Source organism: Amblyomma maculatum, chromosome 9, assembly GCF_055883805.1.
Source record: "Amblyomma maculatum isolate TAMU_Amacu chromosome 9, ASM5588380v1, whole genome shotgun sequence".
Taxonomy (NCBI): Eukaryota; Metazoa; Arthropoda; class Arachnida; order Ixodida; family Ixodidae; genus Amblyomma; species Amblyomma maculatum.
Window position 1 is genome coordinate 64,447,378 of NC_139352.1, and position 20,639 is coordinate 64,468,016.

Below are 20,639 nucleotides of genomic sequence, written 5' to 3' on the forward strand. Positions count from 1 at the left end.
CTTCAAAAAGTAGGGCACTGCCCCTTGAGTTATCAAAGAAAGCTTCCTTCCTGATCTGCCTTTTCCACTTTCGGTATAATTCCACACACTGCTTCTTTTCCATCGAATTTATCCAATTTTTACCTTCTGTGTTTTTCACATGTTGCTTAATGCTCTTTATTTCTCCGTCCTTGTGACTAGCGTACTTACTGGTTAGTTTCCTATTTCTTTTCCTCCATTGTGAGTCAACGCTTTTTAGGTATAGATATTCAAATACTTTAGCTGCCCATCTGTTACTGTACAATTTTCTCAGGTGTTCCTCGTCTAATATTTTACTCTGAACTTCCCGTACTTCGAAAGATGCCCAGCCCATATCTCCCTGTACCGCCTCATTTGTGGTTTTGCCGTGGGCACCTAGCGCTAATCGTCCGACAGCTCTCTGATTTATTTCTAACGTCGACTGTACCTCTGATTTTAGGCACAAAACCGCATTTCCGAAAGTAAGTCCGGGCACCATAATTCCTTTCCAAATACCCCTCAAAACCTCATACCTGTTGTATCCCCACAATGCCCTATGCTTCAATATCCCGTCATTTCTTTGCCCTTTGGCCTTAAGTGATTGTTCATGCTTTCCAATGTATGCCAATCCTTCGTTTACCCATACCTCGAGATATTTATATTCTGCTACTCTGGGTATTTCATGGCCTTGTATTTTAAGACCCTGATCAGTTGAGCCATTGAAAATCATCAGACTAGACTTAACTGCGCTAAAACTGAAGTCTAGAGCATCCCCTTCGTCTCCGAAACACTTAACTAGAGTTTGCAATTCTTCCAGGCTCTCAGCTAGCAGCACAATATCGTCTGCATACATCAAACTGGTGAGGTGCTGCTATACCGCCTTTCCACCTAATCTATACGACAGGTTAAAGCCTAGGTTACTTTCTTGTATTCTCCGTTCCAGGTTTATCATATAAAGCATGAACAGCAGCGGTGATAGAGGACATGCTTGTCTTAATCCTTTGCATACCCTGACAGCTTCCGTACTTCTTATCCCTTCCCATGTAATTCCTACTTTGTTATCCCGGTATATTTCCTGTGGGAACTCTGTTATCTCATAACCGATACCTTCTTCTTTTAATATGTTCCACAAGAGTTCCCTGTTTACATTGTCGTACTCCCCGTTGTCCAGGAAGGCCAAATACAAAGGTCTACTTTTCACTCTAGATATTTCGATGCATTGAGTAAGCACGAACAGGCTATCATCTAAGCATTTCCAAAGCCGTTCTGAAGTTCTCCGAGTATCTTGTTACTTTCTACCCATGCTTGCACCTTTAATTTCACCGCCTGCATGGCCAACCTGTACATAACAGATGTTATGGTAATCGGCCTGTAGGATTTTATGTGCATCCTTTCTCCTTTCCCTTTATAAATCCCATTCATTTTACTCTGCCGCCAGCTGTCCGGAATTTGCTTATTCGTTATGACTGTTTCCAAAGCTTTTACAACGTTTCGTTACTTCTTGGTCCAAGTTGATTAATCAGCTTGATCGGAATTCCATCTATTCCTGTAGATGTGTTTTTAGGAATAGTTTTTTCTGCCTTTTTTTAGTTTAGATTGGTCAGTTCTAAGCTGCTTTGTATTCTGCTATCTTGTGTTGCTTCGTGATTTGCGGAGATTACCCTATCGTCGCTCTTAAATGACTCGGCTATAACTGATGTAATGTAGTTCACTGCGTTGTCTCCATATAAACAATTTCCCTCGTTATCTTGAATCCGGTCCTGCTTTCTTTGATTCTTTTTACCTAGCCAGCTTATATGGTTTCAGAATTTTCTTGGTCAGCCTCTAGAGGCATCGTGTATGTCAGCCATCTAGCGATCAGTGGACTGCTTTATTTTATTTTGGACGAGGGCCTGTACATCGTTTCTTCTGTCGATACGATTTCCATTTTTGGTTGACTTCCTCCTGAGATACATGTGCTTTCTTTGCCGCTCGGTGTTTCCTTGAAGCAGCCAGTCATTGTTAAATGGCTTCCCTGATTTCCGTATTCCATCAGCTCCGTGACTTTCTCTTTCCATTCCAGCGGTTTGCTACTTTAACCTCCTTAATTTTCCTCCTTATGTGTAGTTCTACCTGTTCATAATCTCAGTCTTCCATGGGGCTTTTCTCTATTGCTTCCTCTATGTCTCCTCCTTATGAGTAGTTCTACCTGTTCATAATACCAGTCTTCCATGGGGCTTTTCTCTATTGCTTCCTCTATGTCTGCTGCTATCTGCGCTATTTGATCGTCGTTTAATTTTGCGTTTACTTTTTGTCTAAGTTCCATTTCTCTTTTCATCAAGGGCCCCATCTGCAGACTAATACATTTATGATCACTTCCCAGACTACATTCCCCTTCTTCGTCTATTTCCATTTTTGTGACCTTGCTATAAATTCCCTGCAACATTAGACAGTTGTCAATTGTCGTCTGCCTGTTGCGGAATTCCGTGATTTGGCCTTCGCATTTTGTTTCTCTATTTACTGTAACTAGGTCATGTCGCTCACAGAAATCTTGCATTAGCTTTCCGTTACAATCTGTGTACCCATCCAGATCATCGATGTGGCCGCTCATGTCTCCCAGCAGAATAATATCGGCCTCGTCTCCAAACTGGCGAATATCGTCACTGAGACATTCAACAAGATCCTTGTTTTCTTGCCTGCATTGGTGTTCTGTTCCTAAATAAACTACCCCTAGCCATGTCCTTATGCCAGCAATTGTTCCTGATACCCAGATATGTTCTTTACAAGATGATTTTATTCTTTGCCAATTTGTTCCCTGGTGTATCAACATACCTACCCCTCCACCCTTTTTTTCTGTTCTCGCTCTGTTGCACCCTTCCTAGATGTAGCTTTCTATAAACTGCGGATCTTCTAGATCCCCGAGATGAGTCTGGCATAGAGCACACACCTATTTTGTCATCCTTCAACTGCTGTTCTATCTTTAGTCATTTCGCTCTTTTTCTACCTCCTTGCATGTTTATGTAGCTGATCCTAGCGTTTTTTTTTTTTTTTTTTTTTGTACTTTTCTTTCTCGACCTCCTCCTTGCCATTTTTTGGGGCTCAGCCTCCATTATTACGCTTTCTTCTGCTTCACTTCTAACTGCCTCTGTGCACGAAGCCCTCGCGGCCCCGCTAAAAAAACTACAGCCCTGCCTGCCAGGCGCCAGCCGATCTTTACTCCCACTCTTCTGTTAAAATGAATGCCATCTCGCTGAAAAGCCCTGCCAAAACCTGCTTTATGCACCTCCCTGTTTACCTCAACCACTTCGAAACACTTCTCCAGGCTTAACTTTCTTATGTCCTGATTAACTGTCACCACGTCCTTTTCCAGCTTTCCGATCGATCCTAGCACCTCCGGTACTGTGCATACAACTATCTGCGCTTGCTGTGTTATGTCTCCGATATCGTCAACTCCCTTAGCTAAACTTTCCACCACTCCTGCAGTGCCACTATTTAGCGCGAAGGGCACAGCCAGCACCATCTAATGGCACAGCTGGCAAGGTTACAGGGCAGCGAAAACGCGACACGAACGAAAATAACATAAAAACATACAAATTCACTGAATCCGATCCTTTCTCCGTAAAAAAGATGATCTTTGTGAAGTTGATGGCAAATGTCAGATGTATTAAGCTTGCAGACAAAATAACTATTATTTCCTCTCGTCAAGAGCAGGCACTATTTTTCATCGCGGATGCAGAGAGTGCAAACAAGAGCTGTAGCTTTGGCAGTGTTGCACTTGATGTATGAAACGGAGTTCAGCCAACGCAGATCCGGCACCTGGTGGCAGCTGGCCTCTCCCCCCATAAACAGCAATCTTATGCCGCTTGGACGCAGGGACCACATCATCATTCACTCCTCGACTTCATTGCATCAGCCAACCTTTTTTCATTTATTTGACCACACCCTTCATACTTCATAGCATTTTTATGCCCCGGGGCAATAAACACCGCAAAAAAAAAACTGCCACTATCATTATTGGTCATTAACTATCACTAAATAGTGGCGGTGGTCTCCCTGACAACTACGCTGGCATGACGTTAGACAAGAACTAAGATACGTTTATCACGTGGCAGGCATGGCTCTCACGATGATTTACAGCTATAGTGTGACCGAATGTACGACAGTATGAGCCATTAAATGTTTTCGTCTTAATAAATACAAATTGTGGTTGCTTGTACTGCTGCCAATTGTTTATCAAGAGGACGTGTGTCAAAGGTGTGTAATTTAGGGACTCACTTTTAATTTCTTTCCTAGTTGTCACATGTTCCAAGTCCACACAAGATGGTCAACTCCAAATAAAATAGTGGTTGCATCTGTTATAATACGCTCCTCCAGATGGCGGCGCCATCTTTGGCAATACCTTTTACTCTCCCTTTCACTCTTTCCCCTCTTTGCTGCTTCCTCTTGATGCAATCTCTCTTTCATTATTAAGGCGAAAACCTTTAATGCCTCATATTCACGACCGGCGTCCTGCCCCAGTATTGTTGTCAATCATCGTGATAGCCACGTCAGGCAAGTGAAACGTCTTAGCTCTCCTTGTGTAGCGTCATGCCAACGCGGTTACCATGGAGACCGCCATTGCTAGTTAGTGGTAGATAGCGACCGATGATAGTGGTAGTTAGTGATGGTGAGTGATGATAATGACAGAGGTGACTGTTTATGACATCATCACTTGTTGACATTATGACGAGCCGCAACGTCATGACCGGATGTGACTCCATGACAACACAGCCTGCCATGTGAAATAAGCGAGTGACGTCATGACGTCACCAGGCGATTCAAGCATATATGAAGCTGACCCCGCCGGGAGTCCGATTCAGGCGTCCATGCTTCGCCTTTCATTTGCTGCTTCCTCGAACGCCCCACCACACAGCATACAGAAGCGGATGCAGTACAGCGGGCATCAGACTTGTTTCAAATTGGTTGAAAGGAAAGAAAAAGCACTGCATCTATCCGGATTCTCCATGGACACCTCAATCAAGCCTTAAGGAAAAGGAAGAAGCGAAAAAGAGAGAAAGAGGTGCTGTAGTGGAGGGCTTCAGACCATCGCACAATTGAGGCTTTCGCCTCATCGCCTGTTGGCTTATCAGAAGCCTAGGAAACAAAGGAGCAATAACTAATTGTATCTGCCCAAGCACAGCCATATAGCTCCAAATGAAGGCTGTAAATGCCATCATTCTACACACAGTTCGCTAATCCAAATGACGTCCAACGCCAATCGCTCCCCAATGATTATGATAGCAAAAAGGAGCATAACACAGAGTGCAGCGGAACGCCAGTTCTTTATTTTCTTCCAGCAAAATAACACAACTTGTTTCAATCGCGACGTCTTTCACAAAGCTCAAAATACAGATCTGCGACCCATGTACACCACGTCACGTAATAATGTGGACATATATACCTACCACACACAGCTGACATCATTAGCCACGGACATGGGACAGATAAGAAAAAAAAAAATGCGCAATGCTGTGTACACTAAACACTAGGCGAGAAAAAAGATCCTCCAATATGAAACAGCTGGCTTACAGACATTGCTTGCACGCGGAACACAAAAATGAGATTCGTCGGCCTCGAGTGCAAATACTGCACCAAACTGGACTGCTGCCTCCTGCATAAGGCCTGGCCTAAGGCCGGGCAAGCAGCCATGAGAGAAAAAAAATGTATAAAGATGCCAGCAAATGCTGTGGGCTAAACATCGCCACGCATGACAACTTGCTCTTAAGTTCGCTTAGGCAGTGACAAAAACTTCCTAGCTGCACGCTTTGAGTGCTGCACTGGCTCGCTTGGGCCCTGCTTTGGACGTTGCCAATACACTGAGCACTTAACGTAAAGAAATAGCTCATAGGTGAATTGTAAATAAACCGCTGGGTGCCCCAACTTCACCGGGCCTTGCAGTTTGGATCAATGAACTATGCTTGAACCACCTGCACCATCACAAAGAGGTAAATGAATTCCGTGTCGAGTTTCACAACTCTTCAATTTCACCGGGACAACTGCACGGGCTTCGACACTGATGTTATCCCATAAATGCAACATCAGCATGCTATTCTGCCATAAATTTATTATGCTAGCTGCTGTGACATTCACAGGTCCAGAGTAAAACTACCTGAGGTTCAACTATGACTTCCTTTTATGCAATTAAAACAATGAACAAAGTAAAAATGGCAGGAATGACAACCTAGCTCCTTCTGTCCACTCTAAAATGAGGTTATTATGCATCTGAACGGAGAGCTGCACACAAAGCCTTGACCTAATGAGAACATCCCAGCACTTTAGACTCTTTTGCGTGATGTTCCGTGATGTCGGCCGAAGCAAGAACCCAAGCAGCCTTTCCCAGTCCTCTTTCTCCTCCTCCCGCAACCCCCGACAACCGGAGTTCCTTTCAGAGCAGTGAACAAGGATGACAACAGCAAATGGGCAGGCAGTGCCTTCTTCAAAGCTCCGGGCACAAAGGAACAGAGATCAGCTAGCATAAGAGCAGCTGCCTTGCACTTTTGTTTCACATGTGTGTGTGGTGCCATCTAAAAAATATGAAACACGCAGTACTATGTACAAACAGAAAAAAAAAAAAAAAACAGCGGCAGGTCGAAGAAGAAGCCTCTTGGAGAGACGCATGGTGAGAGAGACTCGGGTAAAAACAGGAAACGAAAGAAAAGGAACACACTAGGCCTCTTCTAGAGAAATACGCCTACTGGAATGTGCACTGCAGAGGCTGAAGCCCGGGGTCTGTGCTTGGGCCCGCTTTTCTACCTCCTCTCTCCCTGGGGCCTTGTGACCACAGAGGACGGTCTGGCCAGTGGGGGGGGGCCCGCACTGGGTCTACCGGCAACAGCAAAAAAAAAAAGCCAACCAGCAGCAGCGTAGCCTCTTCTACCACTGGCTTCACCCAATCCCTACTAATGCACTGCACACATCGATATCTCACAATTCCCAAGCGTAGCGCTTGGGGCATTTCCCTTTTATTCTAAAACACAGCACAGTGAGCCGAGCGACTTTAGTACCACAGCCCACAAGAAAGCCAGCTGGTTAGCTTGTAGCAGCTATTGTACATATGCCTCGTGTTGCGCGATTCAATATCCCGCGTCGTGCCGTAACACATTGTTGAAAGTTACAACGGCAACAATGCGCTAAGTGGTGGCACTAGGCCACTGTCGACAGGCGACAATCGCAAGACGCAACACTGCGCATGCCACTGTCACTATTATATGTAGCTACATGTTACGGCAACTAGCAGCAGCCTGTAACGTATCACGACCATCACAAAACTTAAGCGCCACAAAAATGTGACAGCCATAAAATGTGACGGCATGCCACAAAACGTGACGATCACAAGCACACAAAGTGTCACACCCACGCTGCTGCCCCTACTACCATCCCCTGTACTGCAATGACGATCAGTACTCAGCAGGCAGGCTGTAGCTTCTAGCGTCTCTCTCCTCAGCTCACTGTGCTGTGCTCTAGACAGCAACACGGGCTGCTGTGGTGCAGCCAGTGGAAAGAGAGAGAGCAAACTGAAGAAAGCTTCAGACAAACGTGGCCAGCGCCGAAGGGGAAGTGGCCTCGGGTGGCCGCTGCTGTTGCAGCTGCTGCTGCCGGCGCTTGGGGCCATACTCGCCGATGAACGATCCGTCCTCGCCAAACTGGCCAGGGTCGCCCTCTCCGTACTCTGCCATGCTGTCGCTGTCGCTCTCCTTGGTGCTAGAGTGCAGCGAAGTCCGGCTGCCACGCACTGGCGCGCCCTGCTGAGCGCTGTAATGAAGGCACAACTATTGTGAGCTGGGCAGGGACAATTTCACTCACCAGACAAGGAAGGTTACAATGAAATAAAAACCAACTATAGCAATACTCTCTGGTAGGCTCAGTTCAGTCGTTCAGTCACGTCCGACTCTTCGTGACCCTATGGACCATATCACGCCACGCTTTCCGGTCTCCCACTGTCTTCCTAATATCACATAGCTTCACCTGCAGCACCTCGAGGATGCTATCTAACTATCGCTTTTGCTGCCTACCCCTTCTTCTCTGACCCTAAATATTTCCCAACATCAAATCTTTCTCCAGCGACTCCTCTCTTCTCATCAGATGACCAAAGTAGCTGAGCTTTACCTTTAGAATTTTACCCTCCAATGAGCAGTCAGGGTTTATGGTCGACAATATCGACTGATTTGATCTTCTGGCCGTTCAAGGAACTGGAAGGCTAGGTGCAGTGGAAACCCCAATTATACAAATTTCGGACAGTGCTAAGCCGGTATACAGGCTACAAGAGACGCAACAGAAGATGGCTCCAAGTAAATTTCAGCCACATTGCACAGCAAACAGGTACGTCCTGCATTTGAAGCTCCGCATGACATGCCATAAATGTGGCTGCTGCTGCAAACTTTGAAGATGTTTGGCTCATTCTGTTGGCATGCCTACGGAGCAGCGCTGATAATTTTCTGCTTCAACACAGCAAAAAAGTCCACAACCTCGAAGAATTTCTGTCTCTGCTGTGTTTACAGTCCATTTCAGAGCAGGGAGAAGCTTCCTTACTGCTTACTGATCAAATAACTCAATTTTCAAGGGAGGAGAGAGACGCGCTGTTGTCTGCTCGGGCAGGCGAAGCCTTGCACCCACCACTTCGGAGCATGCTTTGAACGCGCTTCTAACAGATTGCTGCTGCACTTGGCCGAAAAAGAGCAGCGTCATGTCATCATGCCACTGATAACAATGCCTCACTGGTGATGGGCGCTTCAGCCGACGTCTGTACAACTATGTGCGAGACCACCATCTCGCGCAGTCCTTTCAAATGCGACTGCAGAAATCCACGTGCTCTGACCTTATATCATGTATTTTGCTACCGAGGATGTTCTTGTAAAGCTCAAGTGAGAAGGCCACCTGGTCAATCCAGCTGCTCATATTTTTCAAATTCTAGAGAGTGTAGAAGCAGTTTTCTGAAAACATGCTGTAAACTTAATGCTTACCTCACCACAGACGAATCGCTTTGCATTTCCATGCACTGAGCAAAAAGAGAATATGACAGCGAATCTCGTAAATTAATATGTTGTAGTGAGGTTGCAATAGTTGAGCAGACAAAGACTGTCGAAAAAAAAAAAAAAGTCGTCATGCAACTTGAGAAAGCCCGTGTAAGCCACTATATGCTATTGAGGTAGCTGAACGAAAACCAGCTGTTAGCTGCTACAATCCGCTAGTTGGCTATCGAAAAATCGAGTGACGGCATATGTACCACGGAATTTCTGCAAGGCTTCACATGTGCAGCGGCGCTCGGTAATGCAACGTCAAACAGCTGTGGAGTAACTTTGAGCTGATGGGGTATGCTCGCCGATATTTGATAGTAAGCCCGGACTGGTCACAGTGTGTACGTGCGTGTGTCAATCGAGAGCAATGACATGCGGTGCTGGTTGTGGTTCTTTGTTTTATACAGTCGAACCCCGCAATAACGAAACCGCCGGGGAAGGAAAACCTTTTCGTTGTCGCGAGAATTTCGCTGTCGAGAAAATGGACAAATAAGCACACCCATTACCTTCCAGAACCAAGATTTAATTAAAAAAGTCGCTTATTTTGCTCTGCTTGACATTGCTGTGCAGGAGCTTGACGACTCTGGCTTCGCAGCTTGATAAGCTATGCATAGCTTCGTCGTCGTCGTCGTGGTCGCCGAGAAAAGTCCGGATCACATCGAATGCATCAAGCACATCACGCGAGCTTACTTGCTTACCTTGTGCTTGGTTTTCGCTATCTTCGTTGTCACTCGCCTCATTTCCTTTGCGCACACTGTCGATAATAGCGTCGTCGCTGAATTCCTCGTGCACGATCAAGTCGGCGTCCGCACACAAAAAGTCCTCCAGTTCAACAGCCTCTGGCACCATTGTATCTACACTGCGAAGCGCGTTCCATGCTTCGGTTAGTGGCTGCAGATCATCACCGCTTGCAGCTTCCGGTTCTGCCAAGGCGTGCTGACCAGCTGCGAAGCCGGCGTGCCTGAAGCAGTTCTGGACAAGCGTGGCTGAAGTAGCAATCCACGCGCCGGCAAGCATCTCCAGCGCCATGAAGAGATCAATTTCCGTCGGTCGCTTCATTTCGATGTTTAGCAACATCCGCTGTATGAGCCTTCTTCGGTACGCAGACTTCACACTTTTGATAACCCCCTGATCAAGAGGCTGGATAACGGATGTGCAGTTCGCGGGGAAAAAAATCAAGCGGATGCTCGTCAGGGCAACGTCTTCAATGTGGTGCGCACTGCAGTTGTCCAAAAAAAGGCAGACAGATCTGCCCTGCTTTCGCATGTCCGTATCAAAGGCTTCCAGCCAGCTTGTGAATATTGCGCGCGTCATCCACGCTTTTTGGTTTGCAGTGTACTGGACCGGAAGCTTTCGGTTACGTTTAAAACACCGTGGAGTCTTGCTCCGGCCGATCACGAGGAGGGGACGCTTGTCAGATCCATCCATGTTTGAGCATAAAAGAATGGTGACCCGCTTTTTGCTCAGCTTGCCGCCATGGCATTTTTTTCCTTTCAGGTCTAGCGTTTTTGAAGGCAACATTTCATAGAAGAAGCCCGTTTCGTCCGCATTATAAATTTCGGAGGGCTCGTACTCGTCCATTATGCCTTCGTAACTTTTCTCCATCCAGGAAGATGCTGCTTCAGCGTCTACGCTCGCACACTCCCCCGACAATACTTTGGCGACGATGCAGTGCCGCGCTTTAAATCGACTTAGCCATCCGGCACTCGCCTTAAAGTTGTCGTGCCCCAGAATGCACGCGTAGTCAATCGCCTTTTGCTGCAGGAGGCTTCCGGACAAAGGCACCTTGTTCGCTCTCTTGTCCAGGAACCACTGAAATACGGCTTTGTCCACGTCTTCGTAGACCGGCGCTGCCAAAGTCTTGTTCTGAGCGCGCGCGCCGTTCTGGAGTGCCGCCATGATGCCATTCCTTGATTTCAGAATCGTAGAAAGCGAGCTGCACGGGATACCGAACTCCTCCGCAATATCAGTCTTCTTCCTGCCATTTTCAGCTTCGGCGATAATTGCAGCCTTTTCCTGCAGCGTCAAAAACTTGCGCTTCTTTACAGGAGGCGGCATGTTTCCGACAGTAAAAAAACAACAACAAAAAACACTGTACACAGGCAAGTCGCGAGCGGCACAAGGCGGATGGCGAGATCGGCGAGATAGCGTGGTCGCATGGTCGGCGCACTAGCGAAAAGAGAAAAAAAGGAGGTTCCTTGCTCTTCCCCGGTTGGCCGGCGGTGTCGTCACGTGGCGTGAAACGTCACATACATGCGTAGTGGCCAACAGACAGGCTAGCAAAAAGCCGCTTTCAGCGGGCAAAAAAAAAAATATGCTTTGCTATCATCATCATTACCGAACCAACCGAAAGTAAACAAAAATGGCTGCGCCGGTGCTTGTTGGCAGGTGAAATGAACGGGCTCGACTTGTCGGATGAGTGTGCTGCTGCAGTTTCGCCCATTCTATGTTCCCGACTGGCTGATGTGCCGAAAAAATGTTGCAGATCACTACCTCAAACTTTCGTTAATGCGGGACTGCTTTTTAAAAACCCTTCACTGTTGAGAGGGGACAAATGCATTGAACCCTATGGGAGTTCGCCGGGGGCGCCAGAATTTTTCGTTGTCGCGAGAATTTCGTTCTTGAGAGCTTTCGTTATAGAGGGGTTCAACTGTACTAGTTTTTATACTAGTTTTGTTAAGGGGGGAAACTGTTTCTGGTGAAATCTTTTTTATTTCTCTACCAAACTCAATGAAATTGCATATCCTTAACTAATTTTTCATGCTGATTCAAAAAATATAATTACTTTCTTGAAAGGTCAATTAGTTCTCAAAGTACAATTAATTAGCCCCCTATTGTTCACTAGAACAATATAAAGAAAAGTAAAAAATAAAAGCTCATAAATGACACATGGTTTGACTCTAGAAAGAAAACGGAACCCAATGTAGGAAACAGTTTTCTAATTTTCCCATCATTACTGATTTTACAGCAGAATGAAATTTGTGCAAAACATTGCGACTAACATGCAATTAGCAACAAGATCATTAAAAAAATTTCCTTAATTAAAAAAATCTGCTCTCAACATTGCATGCTTGGAAAAAAAAATTGTGGTTCTCTCAGCTATAGATGCTGAGATATGCCACTTTGAAAGTCACTCGGAATCTGAAATTTACGTTCCGAGAAAAACAAGAAAAATATGCAGAGTGATCTTTATTGAAAAAAACTTTTAAATTATCCATCAAGTCACCTAGGAAAGTTGCCAATAGCCTCCTGGAATGTGATCAGATTGATTACTAGCATTTAAATGGCATTTTTTTTAGCGTGCGCTGCACATTTTCTGTGAACTTGTGCTTCTGTGCACATGCACTCTTCCTTTGCTTATCTTTCTCCTGCATGCGTTTTGTTGTCTGGGGGCTGGCAGTCAGGTGCAGCTCTTTCAAAATGCGTGTCGCTGTTCTTTCACTCCCTGCATTCAATTTCATCACAGCCTCAAACACAGCGGCCTGGACCGTGAAGAGTGAGGCATGGCGTTCCTTACGTGCAAGTGCCCAAATCACAGAACGTAAACATTCGTTATTGTCCTGGGTATGGCCTTGTTGGATGTGCTCACTGGCAGCAAAGCTTCACAAGATGCAAGTTGTGTCAGTGATGTGGCATCATCTCACCTGTGGCCTCTGCAGCATTCTGCTTGCACCAAGACTCGGGGCCTATTGTGCAGAAGCTGTGGTTGTAGGTGACATCATTAGATATTACATGATGGCAGGTGGCCATCACAGCCTTTTGTGTGGCCTCTACGTCACCAGTGCGCGATTTCAAAGCCCATGCATAGTAGGAGCTCAACTTGGAAATGAGATCTCCTGTAAGCTTTCGTTTGCCACCAAGGGATTCTCCACCAGAACCTCTCGTTTCGAGACCACATTGCGTAGAACAGTTCCCATGCGCTTCTTAACATGGTTTATGCAGTCGGCTGTCCCCATCAGACAACATGGTTGTGTACCAGAGGCTGTGCTGTTGTAGGAATCGCTTGAATAAGATAAGTGCAGCCTCTGCTTCCATTTCACCAGCCTTCTTGGTGGTGTTCTTCTGGCATTTGTGACCTTGATTCCAACGCCGAGTCATCGCCTTTTGGGCCCCGTTCACACGCGGTGCAAAAACTTCTCAGCACGACATAATCAACCACAGGTCCAGTGAAAAGTTCAATAACTGTTCCAATTCCGATATGCGAGGAATGCCCATGTGTCATCCACTAGCCGTCAAATGAAAGTGCGATATTTCCGGGTTGTCCGAGATTCAACTCCGAGCAAACCTCCCGAACGAATTGCGCGCTGTCAGCTGTCATCTTTTTGGCTGCACGGTCCACCGCGGGCGTCAACTCCTTCTTGACATATTTTTGCCACGTTTTTGTGTGCAAGCCTCGATGAGATATATTCATTACCAAGAATGTATCATTTAGCGCACCACGCTGATTATCAGTTGCTTGCATCACGTGCGCGGCGAGAATGCTCACAATGAACGGATCCTTTTTTTTGTATACCAATCACACGCGGCAAACTCCACCCACAATTAATGTCACCGCAATTCACGCATAAAATAGTCAATTTCACCGCAAGGTCATATTCGTTGCCACATTTTTTTATGTTGATATCATCGCTGCACACTTTGCACTTCACACACTACAGTAAAAGCTCGTTAATTCAAATTCCACGGGGCCGCCAGGCCAGTTCGAATTAACCAAAATTCGAACTAATGAAAGTGAGCAAAAATGAAGGCGTTTGATGCCCGGAGGGCACGAAAAACATTTATTTAGCAAAAAAGTCTGTTATCATCTTCTGCTTCTTCTCTCTGAGGGCTACCGTACTCACTCGGTCTTCTAGCATGCGAATGCGACGCAGGGAGTCTTCTTCCCCCTCTTCAAAGCTGAAGAAAAGGCGCGCGACATTCAGCGCTCCCATAACTTCTGCCGCGGATGGACGCACGGGCTCTTGCTCCTCGTCGTCGTCCTCGTCTTCTGCCTCTTCTGGGACAGACTGCTCCCCAACAATTTCAGCGACAATGTCCTCATCACTTAGGGCACCGCACACTGCTGCATCGCTGTCTACTCCAACGTAATCATCAAAACTGACGTCCTGCAGCACAGCACGCACAGCCGCAGGCAGAGGCTCCGGACTCCCATCGTCGCCACTTTCTTTCATACTTCCGGCAGCAAAGCCACAGTGGTGGAAGCAGTTTGCAATTGTGGACGGCGTGACCTGCTCCCATGCACGCACCAACATGTGCATTGCTGTGAGCAATGTGATGGTGCTGGTCTTCTGGTTTCCAGTGCACAAAGTCATGCGCTCGATCATGTGGCACCTATAGAAACACTTGATGTTTCTGATCACCCCCTGATCCATCGGCTGCAAGGCCGCAGTCGTGTTGGCGGGCAAAAAGACGAGCCTTGTGGCTTTCAGCTCGGCGTCGACTTTGTGTGCCGAGCAGTTATCCACAATGAGGAGAACTTGACGCTTCCCTAGCTCCATCCTCCGATCGAATTTCAAGAGCCATTTTTTAAACAATTCGCCCGTCATCCACGCCTTGCTGTTGGCGGAGTATTCCGTCGGCAGCGTCGTCGGCAGAAACATCTAGGCTTATGTGCCTTGCCGACAACAAAAAGAGGGACCTTCTCCGTCCCGGTCATATTAGCGGCGACCAGAACAGTAATCCGCTCTTTGCTTCGCTTGCCGCCAGCACAGCTGTCCCCTTTAAATGTTACTGTTCTGTCGGGCTGGAGCTTATAAAACAAAGCCGTCTCATCAGCATTGAATATATCATGTGCCGAGTAGCTTTCTAAGTACTGCTGCAGATCACCGCTTCGCCACGTGGCACAAGTTTCTGCATCCACTTCTTTGGCTTCTCCAGACAACACCCGGAAGACAAGATTATGTCTGTCTCTAAAGCGGTGAAACCATCCTTCGGAGGCGACAAAATCTTCCACATTCAAGCGCAGGGCGAAATCGGCCGCCTTCGCCATGATACCGTAAAAACCCGCGTATAATACGAACCCGAATATAATACGAGGTGAAATTCTGGAGACGCGAAATGGAAAAAAAAAGTTTTTACCGCATATAATACGAGAGAGAAAAAACAAGACATTTATTGAAATCGGACCTCACACTTCAATCACTTTCATCTTCAGCAGCGCTTTCCTCGGAAATTTCTTTGTCGGACAAATCATCCCACAGGTACTCATCTTCTGTGCCATCGAGGGCGTTTGAGATGCCGCACTTCTTAAACGAACGGCGCACAAGCTCCTCTGGGATGCTTGCCCACGCGTCCACAATCCATTTGCACAGCGTGGCTGGCGATGCTCGCTTCAGCCGCCCGGCCGGCGTCACTGCAGGCTCACCTGACCGCATCCATTCCGCGTAGCATCGCTTGACTGCGTCCTTGAAGGGTTTGTTGACACAAACGTCGAGAGGCTGAAGTTGTGAGGTCATCCCACCCGGAATCACAACAAGTTCTGTGCGGCAGTCGCTTAGCAGCCTTTTCACCGAGTCGGCCAAATGGCAACGAAACGCGTCCAGCACGAGGATGGATGGAAAGGACAACAGTGCACCGGGCCGTTTGCACCACACTGACTTCACCCAGTCGAGGACAAGATCCTCGTTCATCCAACCTTTTTCGTGGCATCTCACGATGACATTCTTCGGCAGCTCCTCACCTTTCGGCATTGTCTTGCGCTTGAAGATGACATAGGGCGGGAGCTTGCGGCCGTCTGCCGTGCACGATAGCATGACTGTAACCCGCGTCTTCTCGTTTCCAGTAGACCGGATACAAACTTGTTTAGAGCCTTTCTCATGGACGGTGAGGGGCGATGGCATGTCCAGGTAAACCGGCGTCTGGTCAGCATTGCCTATTTGCCCCAGCTGAAAGTTTTTGGTCTTTCGCAAAGAAATCACGTGGCGCTGAAAAGCCACCAGCAGCTCTTCGAAGGATTCGGGCAGCTTTTGTGAAATCGAGGTTCGCCGGCGTAGCGAGAATCCAGCACGGCACATATAGCGATGTATCCAGTGCTTGCTTGCTTTGAAGGCGGAGCTCGGAATTCCCTTTTCCCTTGCAAGCTCCCTAGCTTTTGCTTGCATAAGCTCTACGCTCACAGCTAGATGCGATGCTCGCTGTTCTCGTACGAACTCCGTCAGAGCGAGTTCAATTTCCGGGAATGCGCCATTCTTTGGCCCGCGAAAGCTTCTTCGCATTCCCTTGCACGCGAAAAGGGCTTCTTTCTGTCGTCGCCATCCGCGAATGCTTCCCTCGGTGACGCCAAACTGCCTCCCGGCCGCACTGTTGCCGATGTTTTCAGCAACTAAAATCACCTTTCTCTTAAAAGCAGCCGAGTACTGTTTCCGAGACCCTGGCATCCTGCTCGTTCACTTAAAGAAAAAAGCGTGCACTTTTTCGCGAACCGTGGTTTGCACGAGAGCACATGCGCTGATGCTGTGCGCACTCGACGACTCAACAACAAAGAGACGACACCTCGACGTCGTGGCCACTGCGGGGTGCGGCCACGTTAGGGCAACGAAGCCAAGCCGTAGCCGCACATCGATAACAAAGCCAAGCCGTAGCCACGCGGCAACAACGAAACCAAAACTTCTCGCAAAACTTTGACATTTTGGTTGGGATCCGCAAATAATACGAGGCGGAAATTTGGAACGCTGAAAGTTGGAAAAAAAACTCGTATTATACGCGGGTTTTTACGGTAATTGGGCCGCTCAGTGGAATGTCAGCGCTTCTCATTTCTTTCACCCACGTGATCACAGCGGTCTCAATTTCCGGATACTTGGCTAACCGAAGCCTTTTTCTGTTGCTGGCGAAATCTTCGGCTTCATAGGCATCCTCGATGGCCTTCCTATTTCGGACGTACGTCGACAACGTGCTTGGTGGAATCCCGTGCTTTTTCGCGATTTCCACTTTGCTTGCCTGCCATTCATCCACCTCGCGTAAAATAGCCACTTTCTCCTTCACCGTCTTGGCACAGTATTTCCCATGCGAACACATCTCGCGGACACAAGCTCACAACAAGCGGCGTGCAAAACGAGGGCTCACGAAATGCAACACGAAACCGTGGTCGATAACACTAAAACGTCGTTCCTCGAAGGAGTCGCGGCAGGAAAGACTGTTTAGTACTTGTTCCAGCACCCTAGCGGCGCCCCGATGGTTGTGCCATCTATCGTTCTGCCGTGAAAGCTTCCAACGATGGTTTTTAACAGCGCCGCTTGGCGGTGCGCAGTTCGAATTATGGGTGGCGGCGCCAATTTTTGAGTGAATTAACGAGCTGTTACGCGCATAGAATTCTATGCACTGTGGACCGGACCACGATGACTATTTCGAATTATCCAAAATTTCGAATTAACGAGTTGTGAATTAACGAGCTTTCACTGTAGCAGCGCATTCATGAAACTCAAGCTGATAACTGTGAAGGTCTCGTCGTCGAGCGGCTCGGCAGCGGTTACCGCGGCATCTTCGGCGGTGTCTTCTCTTCCGCCGACAAAAGCTGCCTTGCGCTCCGTTGCAGGGGTCGATGCCATCTGTTGAAGTTTTGCATGCGCTTTCCTTCCGATTGCTTCGATATCGGAAGGTTGCAGCATCGGGGTGTCTCGGCGAATCCGTCCGCAGTCGGAAGTTTCTGCGTCCGTGGCTGGCGTTGACGTCAGGCCTAACCCAGTCAGCACATCACGACTAGATGCAGGCGGTGATACGAGTGACTTTTTCCTCTTCTTTCCGAACTTGTGCGTCGTTCAGAACTTTGGCGCCGACATCGTTGCGAGATGCACCAGTGATGATACTCCCATAAGATGGCGCCCACTGGCGCTTGCGGCCCGCCACAAACGTGACAAGCAGACAATGGGAAGCATGTCAGCCAAACGGGTGACAGGTTTTAGTCACATGCGCCGACTAGCGAATAGCAGCGCACGTCAAGACCATATTTTTTTTGGCGCTTTTTTCTCCACAACCAATAGTCGTAAACGCGCAGCAATCGGGCGAAATTGAATATGAAAAGCTGCTCTTTCAAACGAGACCAAGATGGCGGCAATCACTACCGGAGAATGATAACTGCGTATCGCAAAAAGAGCGTGGTTTTGCATCAAAATTTGCCCCGAGTGTGCGCGGATATCAATTCTTTAATCCTATTACAGCCGAAATATTGACTCTAGCGGTCTAAAAATTCATAAACCAGTAGAAAAAGGAGATTTCGAAAATTCTAGTTGTGAAAAATCTACTTTCTCGAGATTTTTTTGCTCAAGAAACCGTCTCCCCCCTTAAGCATTCAAGTAGAATGGTGCCGGTTGCCTTAAACGGTACCAGCTATTTGCTTATATGCCTCATACGTACGTCTTTTCTTGTAATAAAAATAAAGAAAAAAGGACTAAGGACTACAAAGCTTTCTCTGGTTACAAATTCTATATAAAAGTAAAACAATCTATTGTTTAATTAACTGGGATTGCAGTATCAGTAAATAAATAAATTGTAGCATCCTTGCTTGAAATTGTGCCGTAATGTTATAGTGCGTGATGAAAAAAAGAAATGCGAACAAACTAACACACCTACGAGCTCTGCTGCTTGAATATCTTGTCGTTATGTTTATGTCTGCATGGCAGCAAAGATTTAGCGTGTCATTTGAACAGCATGCTTTGCTATTCGAACTTCTCATCGCGCTTCTGGTTCTACCACACATTGCACTGCACCGTAGCATGTCTCAGCCTTGACTACGATTTGAAACACCCTCCGGAGACATGAAGTCTGCCAATAAGCTGCTCACCATCTTCTCCCAATCCAAACAGTTCTCGTCTGCCATTGTATGCATCGGGCATGCATAGCTTTTTAACATATAATCGAGGTTTTTAATACACTACCCTTACAGGGGATTTGCCAGGCCTTCACCATCTGTAACAAAATGCGGGTCATAATATTAACGGGGGACGCATAGTCGGGGTTCCACTGTGCACGTTTCCCTGTACCTTCCACAGTTGGTGAAACTGCTGGCTTCATTGAATCAAAGAGGTTCTACATTTTCTGTGAAGTTCAAGGTGAACTAAACTTAGTGACATTTGTATCAATTCTAAAGCCACTATATGTTTCATGCAGCTTTTGCACACAGACATCTACTTCTGCTGGTGATATGCAACAGCAAGCCAAACATGAAAGATAGGTCCTTCACAGACAGCTTGTACTGAACGAAAGGAACCGCTTTACAACAAGTTTGACAAAATGCCGAGAAAATTCGCAAACAGATGCCAGAGAATTGCCACCTGTCCGTCGGTGACGCGGATCTAGACAACCATCACACACTGCAAGCTGCACAATGGCTAAAGCAGGATCGCATATGTAGAGAGCTGCTACAGATACTCACGGCTTGGAGTACTCATGGAAGCCACCGTCGTAGTCCAGGTCCCGGCCCTGGGCCACCTCTTTGTCGTGGACCGAGTACTTGCCACCGCGGTTGCGCTTCACCAGGCACACGAGGATGAGCAGCAGCAGGAGCAGCGCCAGGGCGCACATCATGCCGATGAACCAGGCTGCACCGGCCACCGCGTCCGGACTGCCCGGCGCCCGGATGGCTGTAACCACACACACACATAGCAAGCTCAGCATCAACTTCACAGAGGCTCACACAACCCTTATGGCTTAGAACAGCCCTCTGTTAACAGAATGGAGAAATGAACAGGCTAGTGCAAGATAAAAAAAGACTGAACAGTGCCAAATTCTGAATGCAGCTTTAAAGTGCAAGCCAACATAAAACAAAGCAAATCCAGCGCGTTTAAGAGAAATCCGCCAAGATTTGGTTTGGTTTGGTTTATGGAGATTAACATGCCAAAGCGACTCAGGCATGAGAGATGCTGTAGTGGAGGGCTCCAGAAATTTCAACCACCTGGTATTCTTTAACGCGCAGTGACACCGCACAGCACATGGGCACCTTGCTTTTCGCCTCCATCGAAAAGCGACCGCCCGGTCGGCATTCGATTCTGCATCCCTGGGCACAGCAGTCGAGTGCCCTAACCACTGCATCGCCATGGCAGGTCCAAATTCTCCAAGGCAGTATGCATTTGTAATAAGTGGACAATTCCTCATTACTATCCACGCAATTATACAGCCATACATTTGCAAACGAAACCTACACAGCTTTCCCAAAAGCTTTGCGGTCGACAACAGAAGAATAGCAGAGAATAGGGAAAGGGGATCTGAAGTGGAAACAATGTGTTGTCCAATGAGCTTAACGGGATGCCTCAAAGTGGAATTTATTATATAAGGAAACAATTACTCATTACCGTCATGCAAAAACAACCACATGGTTACAAAAGAAGCTGATACAGCTTTCACAGAAGCTCTAGAAAGTCTTAACGAATATTAGTCCTTGTCCAGGACAACTGTGTTGGTAGTCACTGTACCAACTAAACCATAGGGCTGTGCCAGGAGTTCTCAATCTGGGTTCCGCGAGCTACTTTTGTGGGTTCCGCAAACTCCTATCGTAGTGCAGACTGAGCTAATATGTTTTAGGGGTTAAAACACTGTAACAGGGACCTAGGCTCTCATGTTTTCGATGGCATACAGTGCTTCCCTTCATCTGAACAAAAAACCAACAGGCCCTCAAGAAAG

At 47.2% G+C, this 20,639-nt stretch overlaps 1 protein-coding gene across 2 annotated transcripts in view; it reads right to left on the reverse strand.

The window, feature by feature from the left end:
- Nucleotides 1-5,464: 5,464 nt before the first annotated feature.
- Nucleotides 5,465-20,639, reverse strand: part of Nrg (Neuroglian) — a 30,141-nt gene continuing 14,966 nt past the window's right edge. For both annotated transcript variants that reach the window (XM_084578918.1, XM_084578919.1), the window contains exons 7-8: nt 19,396-19,603; nt 5,465-7,767 (exon numbers count right to left, since the gene is read on the reverse strand). In XM_084578918.1, the coding sequence (XP_084435044.1) occupies nt 7,542-7,767; nt 19,396-19,603 (434 nt within the window). In that variant the 3' untranslated portion in view covers nt 5,465-7,541. The remainder of the gene's footprint in view (nt 7,768-19,395; nt 19,604-20,639) is intronic.